The sequence below is a fragment of the Scyliorhinus canicula genome, chromosome 11 (assembly GCF_902713615.1).
Source record: "Scyliorhinus canicula chromosome 11, sScyCan1.1, whole genome shotgun sequence".
Taxonomy (NCBI): domain Eukaryota; kingdom Metazoa; phylum Chordata; class Chondrichthyes; order Carcharhiniformes; family Scyliorhinidae; genus Scyliorhinus; species Scyliorhinus canicula.
The window spans coordinates 31,060,855-31,079,365 of NC_052156.1; the positions used below are offsets into that span (position 1 = coordinate 31,060,855).

Genomic DNA, 18,511 nt, shown 5'->3' on the forward strand with positions numbered 1-18,511 from the left:
CATCTTTGGGTTGTGAGGGCGAAACCCACGCAAACACGGGGTGAATGTGCAAACTCCACATGAACAGTGACCCAGAGCCAGGATCGAACATGGGACCTCAGCACCATGAAGCTGCAGGGTTAACCCACTGTGCCACCGTGCTGCCCTACTACCCACTTTCAGACCATGGCAACATCAAGTAAAATTCTGACAGTGCAAATGTTTCGGTAGTGAATTGTACACAACTAAGATCATTCAGTGCCAGATTTACTTGTTTGTGTAACATTAGATATTCTGAAAAATATTACATTTATGCACATTCCCTGCCTATAAAATATTATTTACTGTTGGCACATTTTTGCCAGTCTTTTTCTATCGTTTGACTAAATTTCAAATTGAATTTTCCACCATTATGGTTTTGTAAGGAACCAATCAAATCACTCAAAATGCAATTTAAATTTTTCTCAGAACCTGGAAGTTATACCAGTAAAAATTGGCTTATGATCGCCCCTCTTCATATCAATCCACTTGTACAAAAAAATCTTTCTCTTTTTATTTACGTTTTTCAGATCTGTGGCTCATGAAGAAGAAAGGATTAAGGCTATGTACAATTCCGATTTCAGTTTTAAAAAGCGGTTGTATGGATACATGGACGATTATCTGTATCACGTCCATCTCCGTGAGCCCCTGCGTAATATCATAAAGCAACCGTTGCTGTATATCAGGGACATGACTCCTCAGGACTGCTTTCAGGCATTGTGTAGGTGAGATCTTCCTTTACATATGAAAATGAAATGAAATGAAATGAAATGAAAATCGCTTATTGTCACGAGTAGGCTTCAAATGAAGTTACTGTGAAAAGCCCCTAGTCGCCACATTCCGGCGCCTGTTCGGGGAGGCTGTTACGGGAATTGAACCGTGCTGCTGGCCTGCCTTGGTCTGCTTTCAAAGCCAGCGAATTAGCCCTGTGCTAATTAATTAATTTTAATTAATCAAAACATTGCAGTTAGTGGCCAGTCTGACAGAGATCATCACCATTTTCTCCCTTTCATAAAGCCTTCAATTTTGTCCATTCTTAAAATATCCGTGTGCAATGTCGCTGTTTTCAGTCACGAGAACATGAAGGAGATAAGTTCTTGGAATTTTGTTAATTGAGCCAGCTTGGAAGGAGTGCAAGAAAGGTCTTGGGTACCCCGTGTCATGCGAGTGTCCCTTTAAGAAAGGTTTTTGTCTTATCATGTGGCTTCAGTGATGCCAGTTTGTGGGTGGAGCTAGGCTGTGGTTGTGTATACATGGACGATTTCTTTATCATGTCCATCTCCGTGAGCCCCTGTGTAATATCATAAAGCAACCTTTGCTGTATATATATGGCGGCATGGATGCATTCCATGTCCTGCACTGGCGTGGGCATGCAAATCATAGAATTGAATCATAGAATCATAGAATTTACAGTGCAGAAGGAGGCCATTTGACCCATCGAGTCTGCACTGGCTCTTGGAAAGAGCACCCCACTTAAGTCCACACCTCCACCCCATCCCCGTAACCCACTAACCCCACCTAACATTTTTGGACGCTAAGGCAAATTTAGCATGGCCAATCCACCTAACCTGCCTTTCAGGACTTGTGGGAGGAAACCCGAGCACCCGGAGGAAACCCACGCAGACACGGGGAGAATGTGCAGACTCTGCAAAGACAGTGGCCCAAGCCGGGATTCGAACCTGGGACCCTGAAGCTGTGAAACAACAGTGCTAACCACTGTGCTACCGTGCCACCCCAGTAACATTTGTTCACATATCATTAACGGGCCCGACCCGGTAGTCTCTGCGGAGGTCTCCGGCCTCTTGCGAAGGAACCCCCTCCACCAGGCAGATTGACACTGGTGTGGTTCACTTTCTGTCTTTGAAAACGGGAACTGGGCATCATGGCTTCTGAGGGAAAGAGAGGAGGTAAGAAAACATCCCAAAGGTGAAACAGTGGGATGACAGTTGTTCTGCTGGCTGGGGGGGCATCTGCCAGGGCCGGGGCAGGAGTGGGGGTCGACCAGGAGATGGACCGTGGATTTGGGGTGTCCATGCACGAACAGGAGATGCTTGGGGAAGACCCTGCAGAACTTGAGCCTGCTCCAGAGGAGCTGAAGCCAGTGGTGACAATGGAAAAGCGGCTGCCTAACAGGCTGAGGAGGTGGGAATGAGGAGGTGGGAAGGAAGAGGTGGAAAAGAGGAGCTCGATCAAGACCTGTGTATACCGGCAGCGCCAGTCCTTCAAGGACCTGCCAGACCGAGCGTGTCGCCAATGACTACGGCTAAGCAGGGAGACCGTGCGACACCTCTGTTGGATGTTGGAGCGCCTGGAACTGCGAGGGTATGGGGAGAGGCCACCTGCTCCCAGTGGTCATCAAGGTGACAGTTGTAGTGACCTATACATACATCTGCCCATACACCCGGGGCTACAGAAAGATGTAACAGCCACAGCATCACTAGGGGGCAGCATCAGAGACGGGTCCAGCACAAGGGAGGATCCGCCTCTTTCAGAAGCACAAGGCTAGTGAGCAGCAGCAGACAGAGACAGCTCAGCACAGGCAGTTTACCTTAGCTTCACTGGTCATACCTCTTGACTGTATTATATCTAGTTAAGCTCTGGAAACAGAACAAACCTATTGAATAAAGTATTTGTGATAACTGGAAGTCTACAATCTTTATTCAGACTTAGATGATAACATAACAGTCACCCTGGATGTTTACACCAGGGGGTGCATCCAGGCACTTAGCGGGAACCTGCCTGTGATCTCCCAGACCTCCATGCACAGGTACAACCACATTGTTACGCATGCCCTACATCCCAGGGCGACAGTGTATCACCTCCAACATAGACTGAGCCCACCAGGTTGCCCGGGTAGTGGAATTTGCTGCAATCGCTGGCATGCCCCAGATCCGGGAGTAATCAATGGGATGTCTCCCTATGAGCACCAGCACACTCCCTGAATGTGCAGCTGGTGTGTGACCACTGGATGCACAGCGTGCACGTCTGCATCCGATAACCAGGCAGCGTGCATGAAGCCACTGTCCAGGCACACTCAACGGTTCATGGTACCTTTGTGGCACTCCTCCGGGTGAGGAGTTGGCTCTTGGGTGACAGGGGTTATCCGCTGCAGCCGTAGCTGATGACGCCTATTCCGGGGCTCCAGACCGGCGCGAAGAACGCCAAAAGCAATGCCCATGCAGCACCAGGGGCGTCAATGAGGCATGCATCAGCGTGCTGAAGGAGCGATTCAGATGCCTGGATCATTCTGGAGGGGCCCTGCAATACAGCCCTAGGAGGATCTTCCACATCGTCTTGACCAGGGTCTCCATGCTCACAGTCATGGAGCACAGAGAATGGGCCATGTCCCTCTGGGACTGAGACACATCCCTCTGGGGCTGGGCTCAGATCAGCGTGCACCAGGCCAATGCGCTCAACCCACCCCATCTGTAGCCCGTTGTGACCACAGCAATGTCCATTCGGCCCTGGTACATGGCTGCCTGTAACATGGCCGCCCTGTCCTGTGCCTCATCCACTGCCTGCATAGTGCCCCAGACCTTGGATACCCTTGATCCATAACCGTTATCTTTGCCCCCAAGACTTCCACCGCAGATGCCACCTGTGCAGTGTTGACCGAGGTGGCACACATTGTCGGCACTGCTTTCTGCTGCTGCAGTCGATTGGAAACCTCCAAGTGCACCTGCAGGTGCTGAATAGTTGCTGACATCCCCCTCATGCTCTGCACCTGCATCTCCAACATCGATGGGACCACCCTTTCCAGAAGTGCTAGGCCAGCCTGGACGGCAGATATTCCCTGGGTTGGCCATCCTCTGACCGTCTGCCCTCTCGGGTGTTCCTACCTTCACCTGATGTACAGCTGCATGTGTGTGGTGCGCACCAGATCGTGCTCCAGCTTAGCTGAGTGTCTTTGTGATTGTGACGTGCCGGTGATACAGTGACGAGAAGATGGTGTTGTCCCCAGACTTGTGTTCCGGTGTGTTGTGGGTTTGTGGCAGGAAGCAAGGGATCCCAGCCGGTCCCGCATCTTTGGGTAGTGACCCTGCTAGACACAATACAAGACACATGGTGATATTGCGGGTAGGTGTGGTGTGGAAGGGGGGCTGACGCGAGTGTCATCGGGACATCGCAGCGTATTGGGCGCTCTCTTGTTTGTCCCATGTCGGCCTCCGCCTCTGTGACTGCCCGCTCTGCCACCTCACCAACCAGGTTCAGCGCCCTCTGTTCCGCAATGGTGAGGACCCACAGATCTGGCGAGCTACCTCCATTCTTCTCCCACTCCCAGCGGTTATGGGTCGTCTTCTCCTGGGGGATAGATAATGGACAGCGTGAGACACACTGACGTGGGAAGGGCAGAGGGTCTGTGTGTGCGGGGCACCTGGCCATGGAAGGGGTATGGGTGCAGGGGACTGCTGGCGGCTAGGGTTTGGTAGTCCTTTATGGGAGGGGGAAATATGTTATGGTAGTGTGGGACGGGGGTGGACGTGGTGGTGGTGACTCACCCTGCCTGCACTGGGGGGTTGCCCATCCTCATCCAGTCTGGTCCACCTGGTGGGGCCACATGGGGAGGGGCAGGGGGAGTGAGAAGAGGGGTGTGGGCTGGGGAGTTGTAGGACGGGGTGGTGACTCACGCAGGCCGTCCTGAGGGGATTTTGTGGCTTCTTTCGGCACTGTTGGCTGGTCCTCGTGGCGGGGCCCAAAGCCTCTGCCACCTGTGCCCGGGCCAGTTGTCGGCGGTTGGCAGCCTCCTTCCCACCCTGGGGAATGGGACGCCCAGCCTCTTCTCTCCGTGGCATCCAGCAAGATCTCCAGCTCTGCCTCATTGAACTTCGGGGCCGCTCTTTGTGGTGCCATCTTCTTGGCTGTGTTGGGAGTGTTTATATGCAGCTCCAGCTTGTCAGGCTCTCCACTGCCAATCCTGACCTCAGCGAATCCGGCGTGAGTTGGAATTGCACGCGTTCCACATGCCGTGAGCGCTGGCCCCTGAGCAAGTCCTGAATGGTTCTGGGACTGGCACTCCAGCGGAACCATGGAACACCCCCATTCATTGCCCGCATCAGCACTTACTCTCTCAAATGGAGAATCCTGCATAGTGTTCCCGCAAGAACTGAAAGGCATGCAAATTGAGTTCCTGCTATAAATGCTTGCACCAATTTGTGACCGCGTGACCTCCGCGGAAGAGGGGTGGAGCATTGCGGAGGGGCGGAACTTGAAGTATCCAACCTGCTAATGAGATTTAAATCCATGCAAATGCTGTTCTGCTTGGGCCCGCCTGCGCAGGGCGTGAATTTCACCATCCCCGCCAGAGGGGGCACGGAGAATGGCGTTGAAATTGGCGCCCGGCTTAATCAGGATTTTTCAATTGCATGCTATTCTCTGCCCAATTGCAATTCTTGCTGCTGGTGGCGAGAAGACGAGAATTTAGCCCCATCTAAACAACTACATGTTCGCTCTAACTCAGTGGTTCTCAACCGGGGTCCACATGGACCCTGGGGGTCCATGTAACATTACTGGGGGTCCACACAAAAAAAATACCGAATTGGGGGTCCACGGTGATATTTTAGTGGTCCATAGAGCAATTCTACTTCAGAACAATTGTTATTACTGAGAATTAAATTTTTACAGTAATCTACGCCATATTAAAATACTAAAAGTAGAAAAATTCATGTAACTATGAATTTTTTATGGCAATCAAGTAGAAGAAAAAAACTTTACATTTGACAGTGTCGTAAATTTAAAGTTACCTAGAACAAACGGAGGTGAAAATCACCCATCTTTTCTCAGGTAGCAGGCAGCGACCTTAGATGTTTGTTTTCATGATGAATATTCACCTTTCTCTCTTTCTCGCACTGACAAAGGTCAAAGAGAGATTATAATCTATCTAATTTACCTTGAACGCCTTGTAATGCATACTGAGGTGGTTATCAAAGGGGAATTGTCTTCATCGTTTTACTGAACTTTGGGACTCTATTGTCTTATTTCTGGCTAACACCCAGCTTGGAGAACAACTGCTTGCAGCTAAATGTGATGTATTTTACTTATCTGATATATTTGAAAAAATCAATTTACTTAATAAACAGCTCCAAGGAAAACATTCTGATCTCATATCCAGTAAAGGTGCTATTACTGCTTTTCTGAGAAAACAGTTAGAGTCTAACTGCTACTCCAAATATAGAGTAGGAAATAATGTCAAAGATCAAAACTGCTGACAATAAAGTTAGTTTGAAAAGTCAATCTACTGATTCACAGCCTGTACACAATGGGCAACTCTTCACATTACCTCAGCTGCCAAATCGGAATGTAACGTGTGTGATAGAGAGTAAAGGTACGTTGAATGTTAGATTTGGTTCAGGAAGCCTTGAATTAGAAGGATGTGGGTTCACATCACACTCCAGAGGCTGGAGTATATAACCAGCCTGACACTGAATTTAATACAATTCTAAGAGAGTTCTGCACGAGGAGAGGTCCATCTTTTGGAGGAGTTGTTAGGCAGATACCATCTGGTATTATTTAGTGGATAAAGAAAATCTCACTATTTGAAGATGAGCAGGGAAACTCTCCAGTATCCTATTCGAAACATACTCCCTAACCAAAATGACTAAGTAAATTATCTGGCCATTTGTTTCATTGCTGTTTGTGGGATATTGCCGAGTTCAAACCTGACGTTGTATTTCCTCCAGTGAGCACACTTCAAAAATTCTTCATTGGCTGTAAAGCAGTTTGAAACAGCCTGAAAGGCGCCATTTAAATGCAAGTTTTTTCATTCTCTTGCCTCAAACTTTTTAGTTCCACACCATCCAGTTTTTGTTTTGAAAAATATTTTATTGAAGCATTTATATATATTTACACATCAAACACAATCATAAAACAAAAAAAACCAACAGGGCTGCAAATAATCAAACCAACTAAATATCTAACACCCCACCATCGCGCTTCCCGCTCTCCAACTCCCCAATCTCCTTTTGTTCCCCCCCCACCCCCGCTGACATCTTAACTGTTCCCAAAGAAGTCAATGAATGGCTGTCACCTCCGGGCAAACCCCTCCACAAATTCTCTCATGGCGAACTTTATCTTCCCCAGGTCACTCACCCACACCCCTGGTTTTGGCGGCCCTCCGGGCTATCAGGGAGGCAAAGGCCAAGATATTAGGCAAGACATTACGCAGAGGGTGGTGGGTGCCTGGAACGCTTTGCCAGCTGAGGTGGCAGAGGCTGGCACAATAGCATCATTTAAGATGCATCTAGACAGATATATGAACGGGCGGGGAACAGAGGGAAGTAGATCCTTGGAAAATAGGCGACATGTTTAGATAAAGGATCTGGATCGGCGCAGGCTGGGAGGGCCGAAGGGCCTGTTCCTGTGCTGTAATTTCTTTGTTCTTTGTTCTCTCGCCCCTTGGGCTCCCGGGTCTTCTGGCACTCCAAAGATCACCACTCCCAAGCCACTGCCAAGGGGCAGGAAAGGAGTTGCCACCTCCGGGCGAACCCTAACATCGACCCTCTCAAGGCGTCCTTGATTTTCTCCCAACAGAGAAAGCTAGCTATGTCCGATAGCCAGGTCTCCGACTTTGGGGGCTTTGAGTCCCTCCAAGCTAACAGTATCCGTCTTCGGGCTACCAGGGAAGCAAAGGCCAGAAGGTCTGCCTCTTTGTCCTCCTGGATTCCCGGATCTTCCAACACCCTGAAAATCGCCACCTCTGGACTCGGTGCCACCCTTGTTTTTAACACCATGGACATGGCATCTGCGAACCCCTGCCAAAATCCCCTAAGCTTCGGACATGCCCAGAACATGTGGACATGGTTGGCTGGTCCTCCTGGACATTTTGCACACCTGTCTTCTATCCCAAAGAATCTGCTCATCCGGGCCACTGTCATGTGAGCCCGGTGAACGACCTTGAATTGTATCAGGCTGAGCCTGGCAAATGTTGTGGACGCGTTGACTCGACTCAACGCGTCCGCCCATAGACCATCCTCTATCTCTCCTCCCAACTCCTCTTCCCACTTGTGCTTCAGCTCCTCGGTCTGCGTCTCCTCTGACCCCATAAGTTCCTTGTAAATGTCAGAGATGCTCCCTTCTCCCACCCACCCTCTGGAAACTACCCTGTCCTGTACCCCCTTGGTGGTAGGAGCGGTAAGGTTGAGACCTGCCTAAGTATGAAGTTCCGCACCTGCAGGTACCTGAATTTGTTTCCCCTCGCCAATCCACATTTCTCCTCCAGCTCCCTCAAGCTTGGAAAGCTCCCCTCTATAAACATATTCCCCCATCCTCTCAATCCCTGCTCCCCGCCATCTCCGAAACGCCCCGTCCATCCTTCCCGGGGCAAAGCGGTGATTATTACAAATTGGAGACCAAACCGATGCTCCTTCTGCTCCCACATGTCTCCTCCATTGCCCCCAGACTCTCAGGGCCACCACCACCATGAGGCTGGTGGAGTACCATGCCAGCGGGAACAGCAGAGGCACTGTTATCAATGCCCCTAAACTGGTGCCCTTACATGAAGCCGCTCCCATGCCGACCCTCCCCCCACCACCCACTTCTTGATCATGGCTATATTCATCGCCGAATAGTAGTTACTGAAGTTTGGCAGCACCAGCCCGCCCCCCCCCCCCCCCCCCCCCCCCCCCCCCACTCAAGCATCCCCTTCCTTAATCGTGGGGTCTTGCCCGCCCATACAAAGTGAGCGATCACTTTGTTGACCTGTTTATAAAAGGACCGCGGAATAAAGATGGGGAGACACTGAAACACAAACAGGAATGTCGGGAGGACTGTCATCTTCACCGTCTGCACGCTCCCAGCTAGTGACAACGGGCGCGCGTCCCACCTCAGAAAATCGTCCTTCATTTAGTCAACTAGTCGGGCCAGATTTAGTTTGAGCAGCCGTTCCCATTCCAGCGCCACTTGGATGCCGAGATACCGAAAGCTTTATCCTACCACTCTAAACGGCAGGTCTCCCAGTCGCCTCTCCTGTACCCTCGCCTGGACCGCAAACATCTCACTTTTCCCCATATTCAGTTTAAAACCCAAAAATCGGCCAAATTCCCCCAGAATCCTCATGATTTCCTCCATCCCGCCTGCTGGGTCTGATACATACAGGAGCAGGTCGTCTGCGTAAAGCGAGACTCTGTGTTCCACCCACCCAACCACCCCCCACCCCCCCCCCCCACCCACCCCCCACCAGAACACAATCCTCAATCCTAGAGGACAAAATTTTGGCCAGCAGTTTGGCGTTCACATTCAATAGGGATTTCTTTCTGCAGGACCCACACAGCTCCGGGTCCTTGTCCTGCTTCAGGATCAGTGAAATCATGGCCTGTGACATCGTTGGGGGAAGCACCCCTCTTTCCCTTGCCTCATTGAATGTCCTCATCAACAACGGCCCCAATATCCCAGAGAACTTTTTATAGAACTCCACTGGTTACCCGTCCAGCCCTGGAGCTTTACCCGACTGCATGGCCTTCAGACCCTCTGCTATCTCTTCCATCCCGATTGAGGCCCCCAGCCCTTCTACCAGCTCCCCGTCCACCTCATCCCCTCAGGCCCAGTTGGGGGTTCCGACGCATACAGCCTATTATAAAACTCGTTAAACGCTTATTCACCCCTGCTGAGTCTCCAACCAGGTTCCCATCTCCATCCTTTACTTTCCCTATCTCCCTGGCTACCTCCCTCTTTCTAAGCTGCTGTGCAAGCATTCTGCTGGCCTTCTCTCCAAGCTCATAAATCACCCCCCTCGCCTTTCTCAGCTGCTCCACCGCCCTCTCCGTGGTTAACAAGCCAAACTCCGCCTGTAGCCTCCACCGTTCCCTTAAAAGCCCTGCGTCTGGGGCCTCCGCATACCTCCTGTCGACCTGTAGTATCTCCTTTACCAGTCGATCCGTCTCTGCCCTGTCTACCTACTTCCTGTGGGCCCGTATCGGGATCCGCTCCCCTCTAACCACCGCCTTCAATGCTTCCCAGACTACCGCTACCAAAATTTCCCCCGGGTTGTTGACTTCCGGGTAATTCTGAATACATTTCCTCAGCCGCCCGCACGCGCCTTCCTCAGCTAAAAGACCCACATCTAACCTTAAGTGCGGGTGCTGGTTACTGTCTTTACTAACCTGTAGGTCAACCCAGTGCGGGGCATGGTCTGAGATTGTGATAGCCGAGTACCCCGTGTCCACCACTCCCGTCAGTAAAGCCCTGCTCAGAATAAAGAAATCAATCCGGGAGTACACTTTATGCACGTGTGAGTAGAAGGAAAACCCCATCACCCTCGGCTACCCAAATCTCCATGGGTCCACCCCCCCCTCATCTGCACCATGAACCTTTTTAGTTCCTTTGCCATTGCTGGCACCCTGCCCGTTTTTGAGCTTAACCGGTCTAAACCAAAGTCAATAACTGTGTTGAACTCCCCTCCCATGACCAATTTATGCGAATCCAGGTCCGGTATCTTACCCAGCATCCTCTTTATAAACTTCACATCGTCCCAATTTGGCACATACATATTTACTAGTACCACCTGTACCCCCTCCAATTTCCCACTAACTATAATGTACTGGCCTCCCACATCCAAAACTATTCTTCCCGCCTCAAACACCACCCGCCTGTTGATCAGGATCACGACCCCTCTCGTCTTTGAGTCCAGTCCCGAGTGAAAAACCTGTCCGATCCAACCTTTCCTTAATCTAATCTGGTCAGCTACTCTAAGGTGCGTTTCTGCCTTTGCGAGTACTTCTAGTCCTCCTCTCCATGCACCGATGTGGGAATCCAGTACACAATTGTCTCTTATCATCGAATTTTCAAATCAAGTCCGGTAAAAAATCGGGGGAAAAGGTCTGAAAGTCCCACCCGAGCGGGAGCCACCAAATGTGCGACTTACTCCTTCATAGCCACCACCGGAAATCGAAGGAGGGCTTTGTTGCCGGCGCCTTTGAAGTTAGGCACATCACTCTCAAAACTTATTTTTCTTATTTGTTCGTGGAAAGTGGGTGTTGGTAGCAAGGCCAACATTGCTGCACTTTGGTTAAAAATAAAATGTGACCCTATTATGATCATAAGTCTTACCGAGTAGTTGAATGAAGAATCTGGTGGTGAATTGAATGGTTTATGGTGGTGAGGTGATATGGCATTTGAAGATGCATTCACAGGCCTTGACCACTTGTGTGAGGTCATTGAACTTCTTGCAGCACACATGTAAGTGTTGAGTCTCTCTTTATGAGGATGTTAGCCTGAAGGTAGAATTATGCAACTGTCAACACAAATTAGATGATACTAAAGTAAGTACAGCAAATTTCTATTAGACTCTTCTGTCATCTAGTTGCTTGTAGTAATGTATAAAAGTTCAAACATGCCATAAATTATAGGTTGAGCTATTTGGATGCTTCCTAATCTATGAACAACAGCATTATACATTTAAAATCAGTGTAGAGCGTGCCCCCCACGCACTCATGAAAGCAGCAGAGCATGTTGTTGTTCCAATGGAGAATGAAGGTTCGTAAAAACCTTCTAATCAGTTTCCTTGCATGATATCTCAGCTGTGGCAGTTAAATTATAATTTAATCTTTCTTTTGTTTCTTAGACTTCAAGGTATATGCTCTGCGAAAAAGTTAAGAGAAGTAGCACAGTATGAACTCTTTCCTTCAGCAGAAATGGTAAAGACCCTGAGTCGTGAATTTGGAATCCCATCCTCTGAAACAGGTCCACTTACCACCAAGAACATATCAGCCGCCATAAATCAACCTGCTCCCAAACATAAACCATCAAAACGGATACATTATCCTGAGCTGGACATTTTCAATGAAAACTATTTACAGAGAAAAAAGGAGCAAATCATCACAGATCACATTCAGGTATTAGTTGGGCAAAATCAAAGTTTGCGAGGTGATATAGATTATTCCAGAGATTATTTTTCCAGGGAGAGGTGGTGGTGTGGTGGCATAGTGGGAATGTCAGTGGACTAGTAATCTAGAGGTCAAGGCTAATACTCTGCACCTTTTTGTTTCAAATCTCACCATGGCATCTGGTGGAATTTAAATCCAATGAATAAATTTGGAATTAAAGGCTAGTCTCGGTAAAGGTGGCCGTGAAACCATTGTTGCTTGCCATAAAAATCCACCTGGAGGGCAGCACGGTGGCGCAGTGGTTAGCATTGCTGCTTCACGGCGCCGAGGTCCCAGGTTTGGTCCTGGCTCTGGGTCACTGTCCATGTGGAGTTTGCACATTCTCCCCGTGTCTGCGTGGGTTTCACCCCCACAACCCAAAAGATGTGCAGGCTAGGTGGATTGGCCATGCTAAATTGCCCCTTAATTGGAAAAAATTGAATTGGGCACTCTAAATTTAAAAAATAATAAAAATCCACCTGGTTCACTGTCCTTAAGGGAAGGAAATCAGCCATCCTTACCTGGTTTGGCCTACATGTGACCCACAGCAATGTGATTTGACTTTTCTGAAATGGCCGAGCAAGACATCAGTTATATCAAATCACTATAAGAAAGTCAGGAAGGAACAAAACCGAATAACCACCCATCCCTGTCGATCTTGCAAATCCTCCTAACTAATATCTGTGGGGGTTTGTGCCAGAACTGGGAGCATGTCCTACAAACACGTTCTAGTCAAGCAACTGCCTGACAGAGGCATACTCAGAATTATACTTTACAGACAACATCTCAGACTCCACCATCATCATCCAAGGACAAGGCAGACCCACTGTACACAGTGGTATGGCACTTTGAAGGAAATTGCCCTTGGATTCCTCAACATTGACTCTAGACCCCATTAAAATTTCCTGGCATCAGGTCAAAATGGGCAAGGGAATCTGCTGCTGATTGCCGGCCACTGTTTGTGCCCCTCCATGTTGAACACCAATTGGAAGAAGCATGAAGGGTGGAAAGGGCACAGAATGTTTTTTATTAATCTACGGGATGTGAGGGTCGCTGGTTAGGCCAGCATTTATTGCCCATCCTTAGTTACCCTTCAGAAGGTAGAGGTGAGTTGCTTTCTTGAACCGCTGCAGTGATTGATGTGTAGGTACACCCATTGTGCTTTTAGGGAGGGAGTTCCAGGACATTGCTCCAGCAACAGTGAAGGAACGGTGATATATTTCCAAGTCAGGGTGGTGAGTGACTTGGAGGATAATCTCCAGGTGGTGGTATTCCCAGGTATCTTCTGCTCTTGTCCTTCTAGATGGTAATGGTCATGGGTTTGGAAGGTGCTGTCTAAGGAATCTTGGTGAGTTACTGCAGTACATCTTGTAGACGGTACACTTGGCTGCACTGTTCATCTGTGGTGGAGGGTTTAGATGTTTGTGGAAGGGGTAGCAATCAAGCGGGCTGCTTTATCCTGGATGGCATCGAGCTTCTTAAGTGTTGTTGGAGCTGCACTCATCCAGGCAAGTGGAAAGTATTCCATTACACTCCTGACTTGTGCCTTGTGGATGGTGGACAGGCTTTGGAGGGTCAGGAGGATTCTGATCAATGGTAACCCCCAAGATGTAGATTGTGGGGGATTCAGCGATGATAATACATCAAGGTGCAGTGGTTAGATCCTCTCTTGTATGAGATGGTCATTGCCTGGCACTTGGGTGGCACAAGTGTAACTTGCCACTTGTCAGCACAAGCCTGGATATTGTCCAGGCCTTGCTGTATTTGGGAATGGACTGATTCATTATCTGAGGAGTCGCAAATGGTGTTGAACTTTGTGCAGTCATCTGCAAACATCCCCAGTCTGACCTTATAATGGAAGGGAGGTCATTGATGAAGTAGCTGAAGAAGTTTGGGCCTAGGACACCACCGTGAGGAACACCTGCATGCAGTGATGTCCTGGAGCTGGAATAATTGCCCTTCAAACTCTACAACCACCTTCATTTGTGCCAGGTATGACCCCAGCCAGCGGAGAGTTTTCCAGCTGATTCCCTTTGACTCCACTTTAGCTAGGGATCCTTGCTGCCATACTCAGTCAAATGCTGCCTTGATGTCAAGGGCAGTCACTCTCATCTCGTGTACACTGATGTACAGTGAAATCCCCCACCCTGAGTACATCCAACCCAGCCAATTACCGCCCTATCAGACTACTCTCTTTCACCAACAAAATGATGAAAGGAGTCATCAACAGTCTATCAAGCGACACTTACTCAGCAATGACCTGCTCACGGATGCTCCGTTTGGGTTCTGCCAGTATCACTCAGCTCCTGACTTCATTGCAGCCTTCGTTCAAAGATGGAGAGAAGAGCTGAATGCTAGAGGAGGTGAGAGTGACCGAGTATGGCATCAAGGCAGCATTTAACCATGTATGGCATCAAGGAACCCTAGCTAAACTGGAGTCCATGAGAATCGGAAGGGGGGGGGGGGGGGGGGGTTGGACTCTCCACTGGTGGGAATGATACCTGGCACAAAGGAAGATAATTGTGGTTGTTAGACATTGGTGCAGAAATTTCTCAGGGTAGTTCCCATGGCTTCATCAATTACCTTTCTGCTATCAGAAGGTCAGGAGTGGGAATGTTCACTGGCGATTGCATAATATTCAGCATTATTCACGACCCTCATATACTGAAGCAATTCATGTCCATGTGCAACAAGACATGGACATCATTCAGGCTTGGGCCTAGGAGTGGCAAGTAACATTTGCAACCCACAAGTGCCATGAATGACCATTTCCAAAAAGATAATCCAACCATTGTCCCTTGACATTCAGTGACACTACCTCCACATCCTTGCGGGGGAGGGGGTTACGAGTTACCATTGACCAGAAATGAAACTAGACCAGCCATATAAGTATTGTGGCTACAAGAGCAGATCGAGACTGGGAATTCTGCAGCAAGTAACCTGCTTAATTCATGAAGCCTTTCATATATCATAGAATCATGGAATTTACAGTGCAGAAAGAGGCCATTCGGCCTATCGAGTTTGCGCCGCTCCCTGAAAAGAGCATCCCACCTAAGCCCACGCCTCCACCCCCCCCTCATCCCCGTAATCCAGCGACCCCACCAACCTTTTTGACACCAAGAGGCAATTTAGCACGGCCAATCCACTTAAGCACATCTTTGTGGGAGGAAACTGGAGCACCCGGAGGAAATCCACGCAGACACAGGAAGAATGTGCAAACTCCACACAGTCACCCGAGGCCGGAATTGAACCTGGGTCCCTGGAGTAAGGTGGCAGCAGTGCTAACCACTGTGTCACCATGCTGTCCCAGCTAAGTCCAGCTGCATGGGGCTGGTTTAGCACACTGGGCTAAATCGCTAGCTTTTAAAACAGACCAAGGCAGGCCAGCAGCACGGTTCGATTCCCGTACTAGCCCCCCCGAACAGGCGCCGGAATGTGGCGACTAGGGGCTTTTCACAGTAACTTCATTGAAGCCTACTCGTGACAATAAGTGATTTTCATTTCATATATAAGGCTCAAATTAATAATGTGATGGAATACTCCTCTCTTGCCTGGATGAATGCAACTCTTGACCAATAAGCTTGGCAAAATAGCTTGCTTGATTGGCATTCATCTATTACATTAAACATTCATCCACTCTATCACTGACATGCAGTGATAGCAGTGGATTACAGCTACAAGATGCACTGCAACAACTCACCAAACCTATTCGACTGCACCTTCCAAATCCACGACCTCGGACACCTCAAAGTGCAAGAGCAGCAGTGCACGGGAAACCACCACCTGCAAATTCCCCACCAAACCACACAGCACCTTGACTTGGAACAATATCACATTACCACTATCGCTGAGTCTAAACTCTGCAACTCCCCTCCTATTGCACTGTGGGTGTACCTACACCACTTAATCCAGAAGTTCCAGAAGGTGGCTGGACACTACCTCCTCAAGGGCAATTAAATGCTGGTCTTGCCAGCGATTTCCACACCTTGTGAAAGAATTTTAAAAAATCAAAAAAAACAAATTGCAAATATGAAAATTATAATCTTTATGGAAAAGAATATTCCAAGAATCAAGAATGTGCAGCACGGTGGCACAGTACTTAGCACTGCTGCCTCACAGCAACAAGGGCCTGGGTCCAATTCCACCATTGGGCGACGAGCATATGTGGTTTACATGTTCTCCCAGTGTCTGCGTGGGTTTCCTTCAGGTGCTCCGGTTTCCTCCCATAGTCCAAAGATGTGCAGTTTAGGTGGAGTGGCCATGCTAAAATTGCCCTTAGTGTCCAAAGTTTTGGTGGGGTTGCAGGGATAGGGTGGGGGAGTGGGCCGAGGTAGGGTGCTCTTTCGGACAGTCGGTGCAGATTCTATGGGCCAAATGGCCTCCTTCAGCACAGTAGGGATTCTATAACCGTTGAAAAAAAGATAAAACATAGAAAATACCTTCTGTTGCTCCAGCACTGCCCAATATTATTCTTGAGGTTTAATCTTGGTGAGAGGTTTAAGACTTGATGCAACATTTGTTTAGCACTGAATTCTTTACCTTGCCCTTCGTTGAAAATATTTAAGGCTGAGATGGATTTTTATTTTCTCAGGGAATCAAGGGATATGCGGAGAGGATTTAAGACCAATGATTGAATAGCCATGATTGCATTGCATGGCAGAGGTGACCCAAGGGTTGTATGGTCTATTCCTGCTCCTACTTGCATGTTTTTGCATTCTTATTATAAATAACTATTGTTACAATTGAGTTGCAAAGATAGGTTTCTACTGTTAGATTGTGAATACTTGCAGCAAATGATAAGCATGCATACTATAAACAAATGGAAACTGTGACTTGCTGGTGAAAAGCAGATTTGATCCTGTAGACCTTGTGGTCACGGGAGTATGCGGTTGTTTCGATCACGTAGACCCAGTGGTCACGGAAGAACGCGGCTACATAAGAGGTCACATGGTGGGAGGACAGGAGGTGTCCCCGGGATCTTGGACACAGCATGAGTACTGTATAAAACTGTTGAGCTTAGGAATAAAACTAGCTTTGTTGGGAGTCCTTGATGTCAGTGATTTAAGGAACCCGCAACATTCTAGCTCGCTCATGATGGTTCAGTCAAGAAAATAATTAACAGATATTTAAAATTGCATTTTGCTCCTATCCAAAAACAAAACACATCAGATGCCCAGGGAGTTAGCATTAAATATAGACCTACATTTCAAGAGGGCTCTTGCATTGGCCTCAACTACCTTGTATTTTGTGAAAGCTGGTGCACGCTTGTGATTTCAGGCTGAAGAAGTCTCACAGTTCAGACATTGAGGGTTAACTTAGGACGGTAAAATATTTTCAGATACAGGTATTCCACCCTGGTGTCTTCCCCCTTTTCAAACGCAAATAAGTCACTTGAGCACAAAATATTTTCATGTTTCAGGCTAACATTGACGCAGTTTACGAAGCTAGCAAAAAGCTGAAGAAAACCAAACGAGGAACAATCGCAACGCTGCCTCTTGAAGGAAAAGCTGTGTACATCTACTCCACTCAGACCTTGAACTCTGCTGAGCAGGCAAAGGAACTGCTGCGACAGGAAATGGCACTGGTAGGGACCAGCTTAGTCAACATACGTTACACACCAGTAATAGTCTCATCTGTAAATTAACAATTAATTTCCGACACAATAAATCAGTCATTTGTGACAAAGACGGAATTTGCATCAAAGTTAAAAATAAGCAACAATAAATGTCATCAACATCCTTAAACATGGGGACAATGGGCTAAAGAGAAAAACAATCAGGATATACATCTCAAAACTATTCTTAGAACTCAATGACTCCATGGATGAATGCAACTCGTGATGTGTGATAAAAAGCAGGAAATGTTGGTCCATATTGACCACAGCAAAAGGATGCTTTCCTTAATATTACTGCCCTTAGTTGAGCAAGGGTTATTGATTACAATTCTATGGACGCTGGAGCAAGTTTAGCTGTGGTGACCCAGACCGTGCAATAGCCCATCTCAGATATGAAGAGTGGCCACTTAGATGCATGCCAAAGAGCTGGCAGAGAAATAATATAAAAATGCTATATCGAGACTTAATGGTTTCTTCTGCATGTTCCAGACCCTAAATACTTCAGCTGATTTAACTTCTGCCCATGACACGTACTGCACATCTGTATCTTCAAGGTGTATAGCATTGCTACACTTTGATAGTGCTCGACCAGACAGCAACCTCAACATCCCCCCACAGGTCATGTGCAAGTTGCCCTTTTAATCTACTGCTCAGCTGAGGCACCACACACAAAAGCAAATCATGGGCCCGATGCATAAATAAATTGTCTATGGTGGTTACATTTTTGTACAGGGGGCAGCGCGGTGGTTAGCATTGCTGCCTCATGGCGCCGAGGTCCCAGGTTTGATCCTGGCTCTGGGTCACTGTCCATGTAGAGTTTGCACATTCTCCCCAATGTTTGCATGGGTTTCGCCCCCACAATTCAATGATGTGCAGGGTAGGTGGATTGGCCACGATAAATTGCCCCTTAATTGGAAAAAATGAATTGGAACTCTAAATTTATAAAAACATATATATTTTGGTATGGAATATTGAGGGAATGTTGAGGGCAGGGTGCCAGTGGTTAGCACTGGGCTCAGCCAGG

General features: G+C 48.2%; 1 protein-coding gene across 3 annotated transcripts in view; it reads left to right on the top strand.

Annotated features, from left to right (window-relative positions):
- Positions 1-18,511, top strand: part of cfap92 (cilia and flagella associated protein 92 (putative)) — a 161,903-nt gene that overhangs the window by 123,739 nt on the left and 19,653 nt on the right. For all 3 annotated transcript variants that reach the window (XM_038812705.1, XM_038812706.1, XM_038812707.1), the window contains 3 exons: positions 549-743; positions 11,573-11,843; positions 17,293-17,457. In XM_038812705.1, coding sequence (XP_038668633.1) covers positions 549-743; positions 11,573-11,843; positions 17,293-17,457 — 631 coding nt within the window. The remainder of the gene's footprint in view (positions 1-548; positions 744-11,572; positions 11,844-17,292; positions 17,458-18,511) is intronic.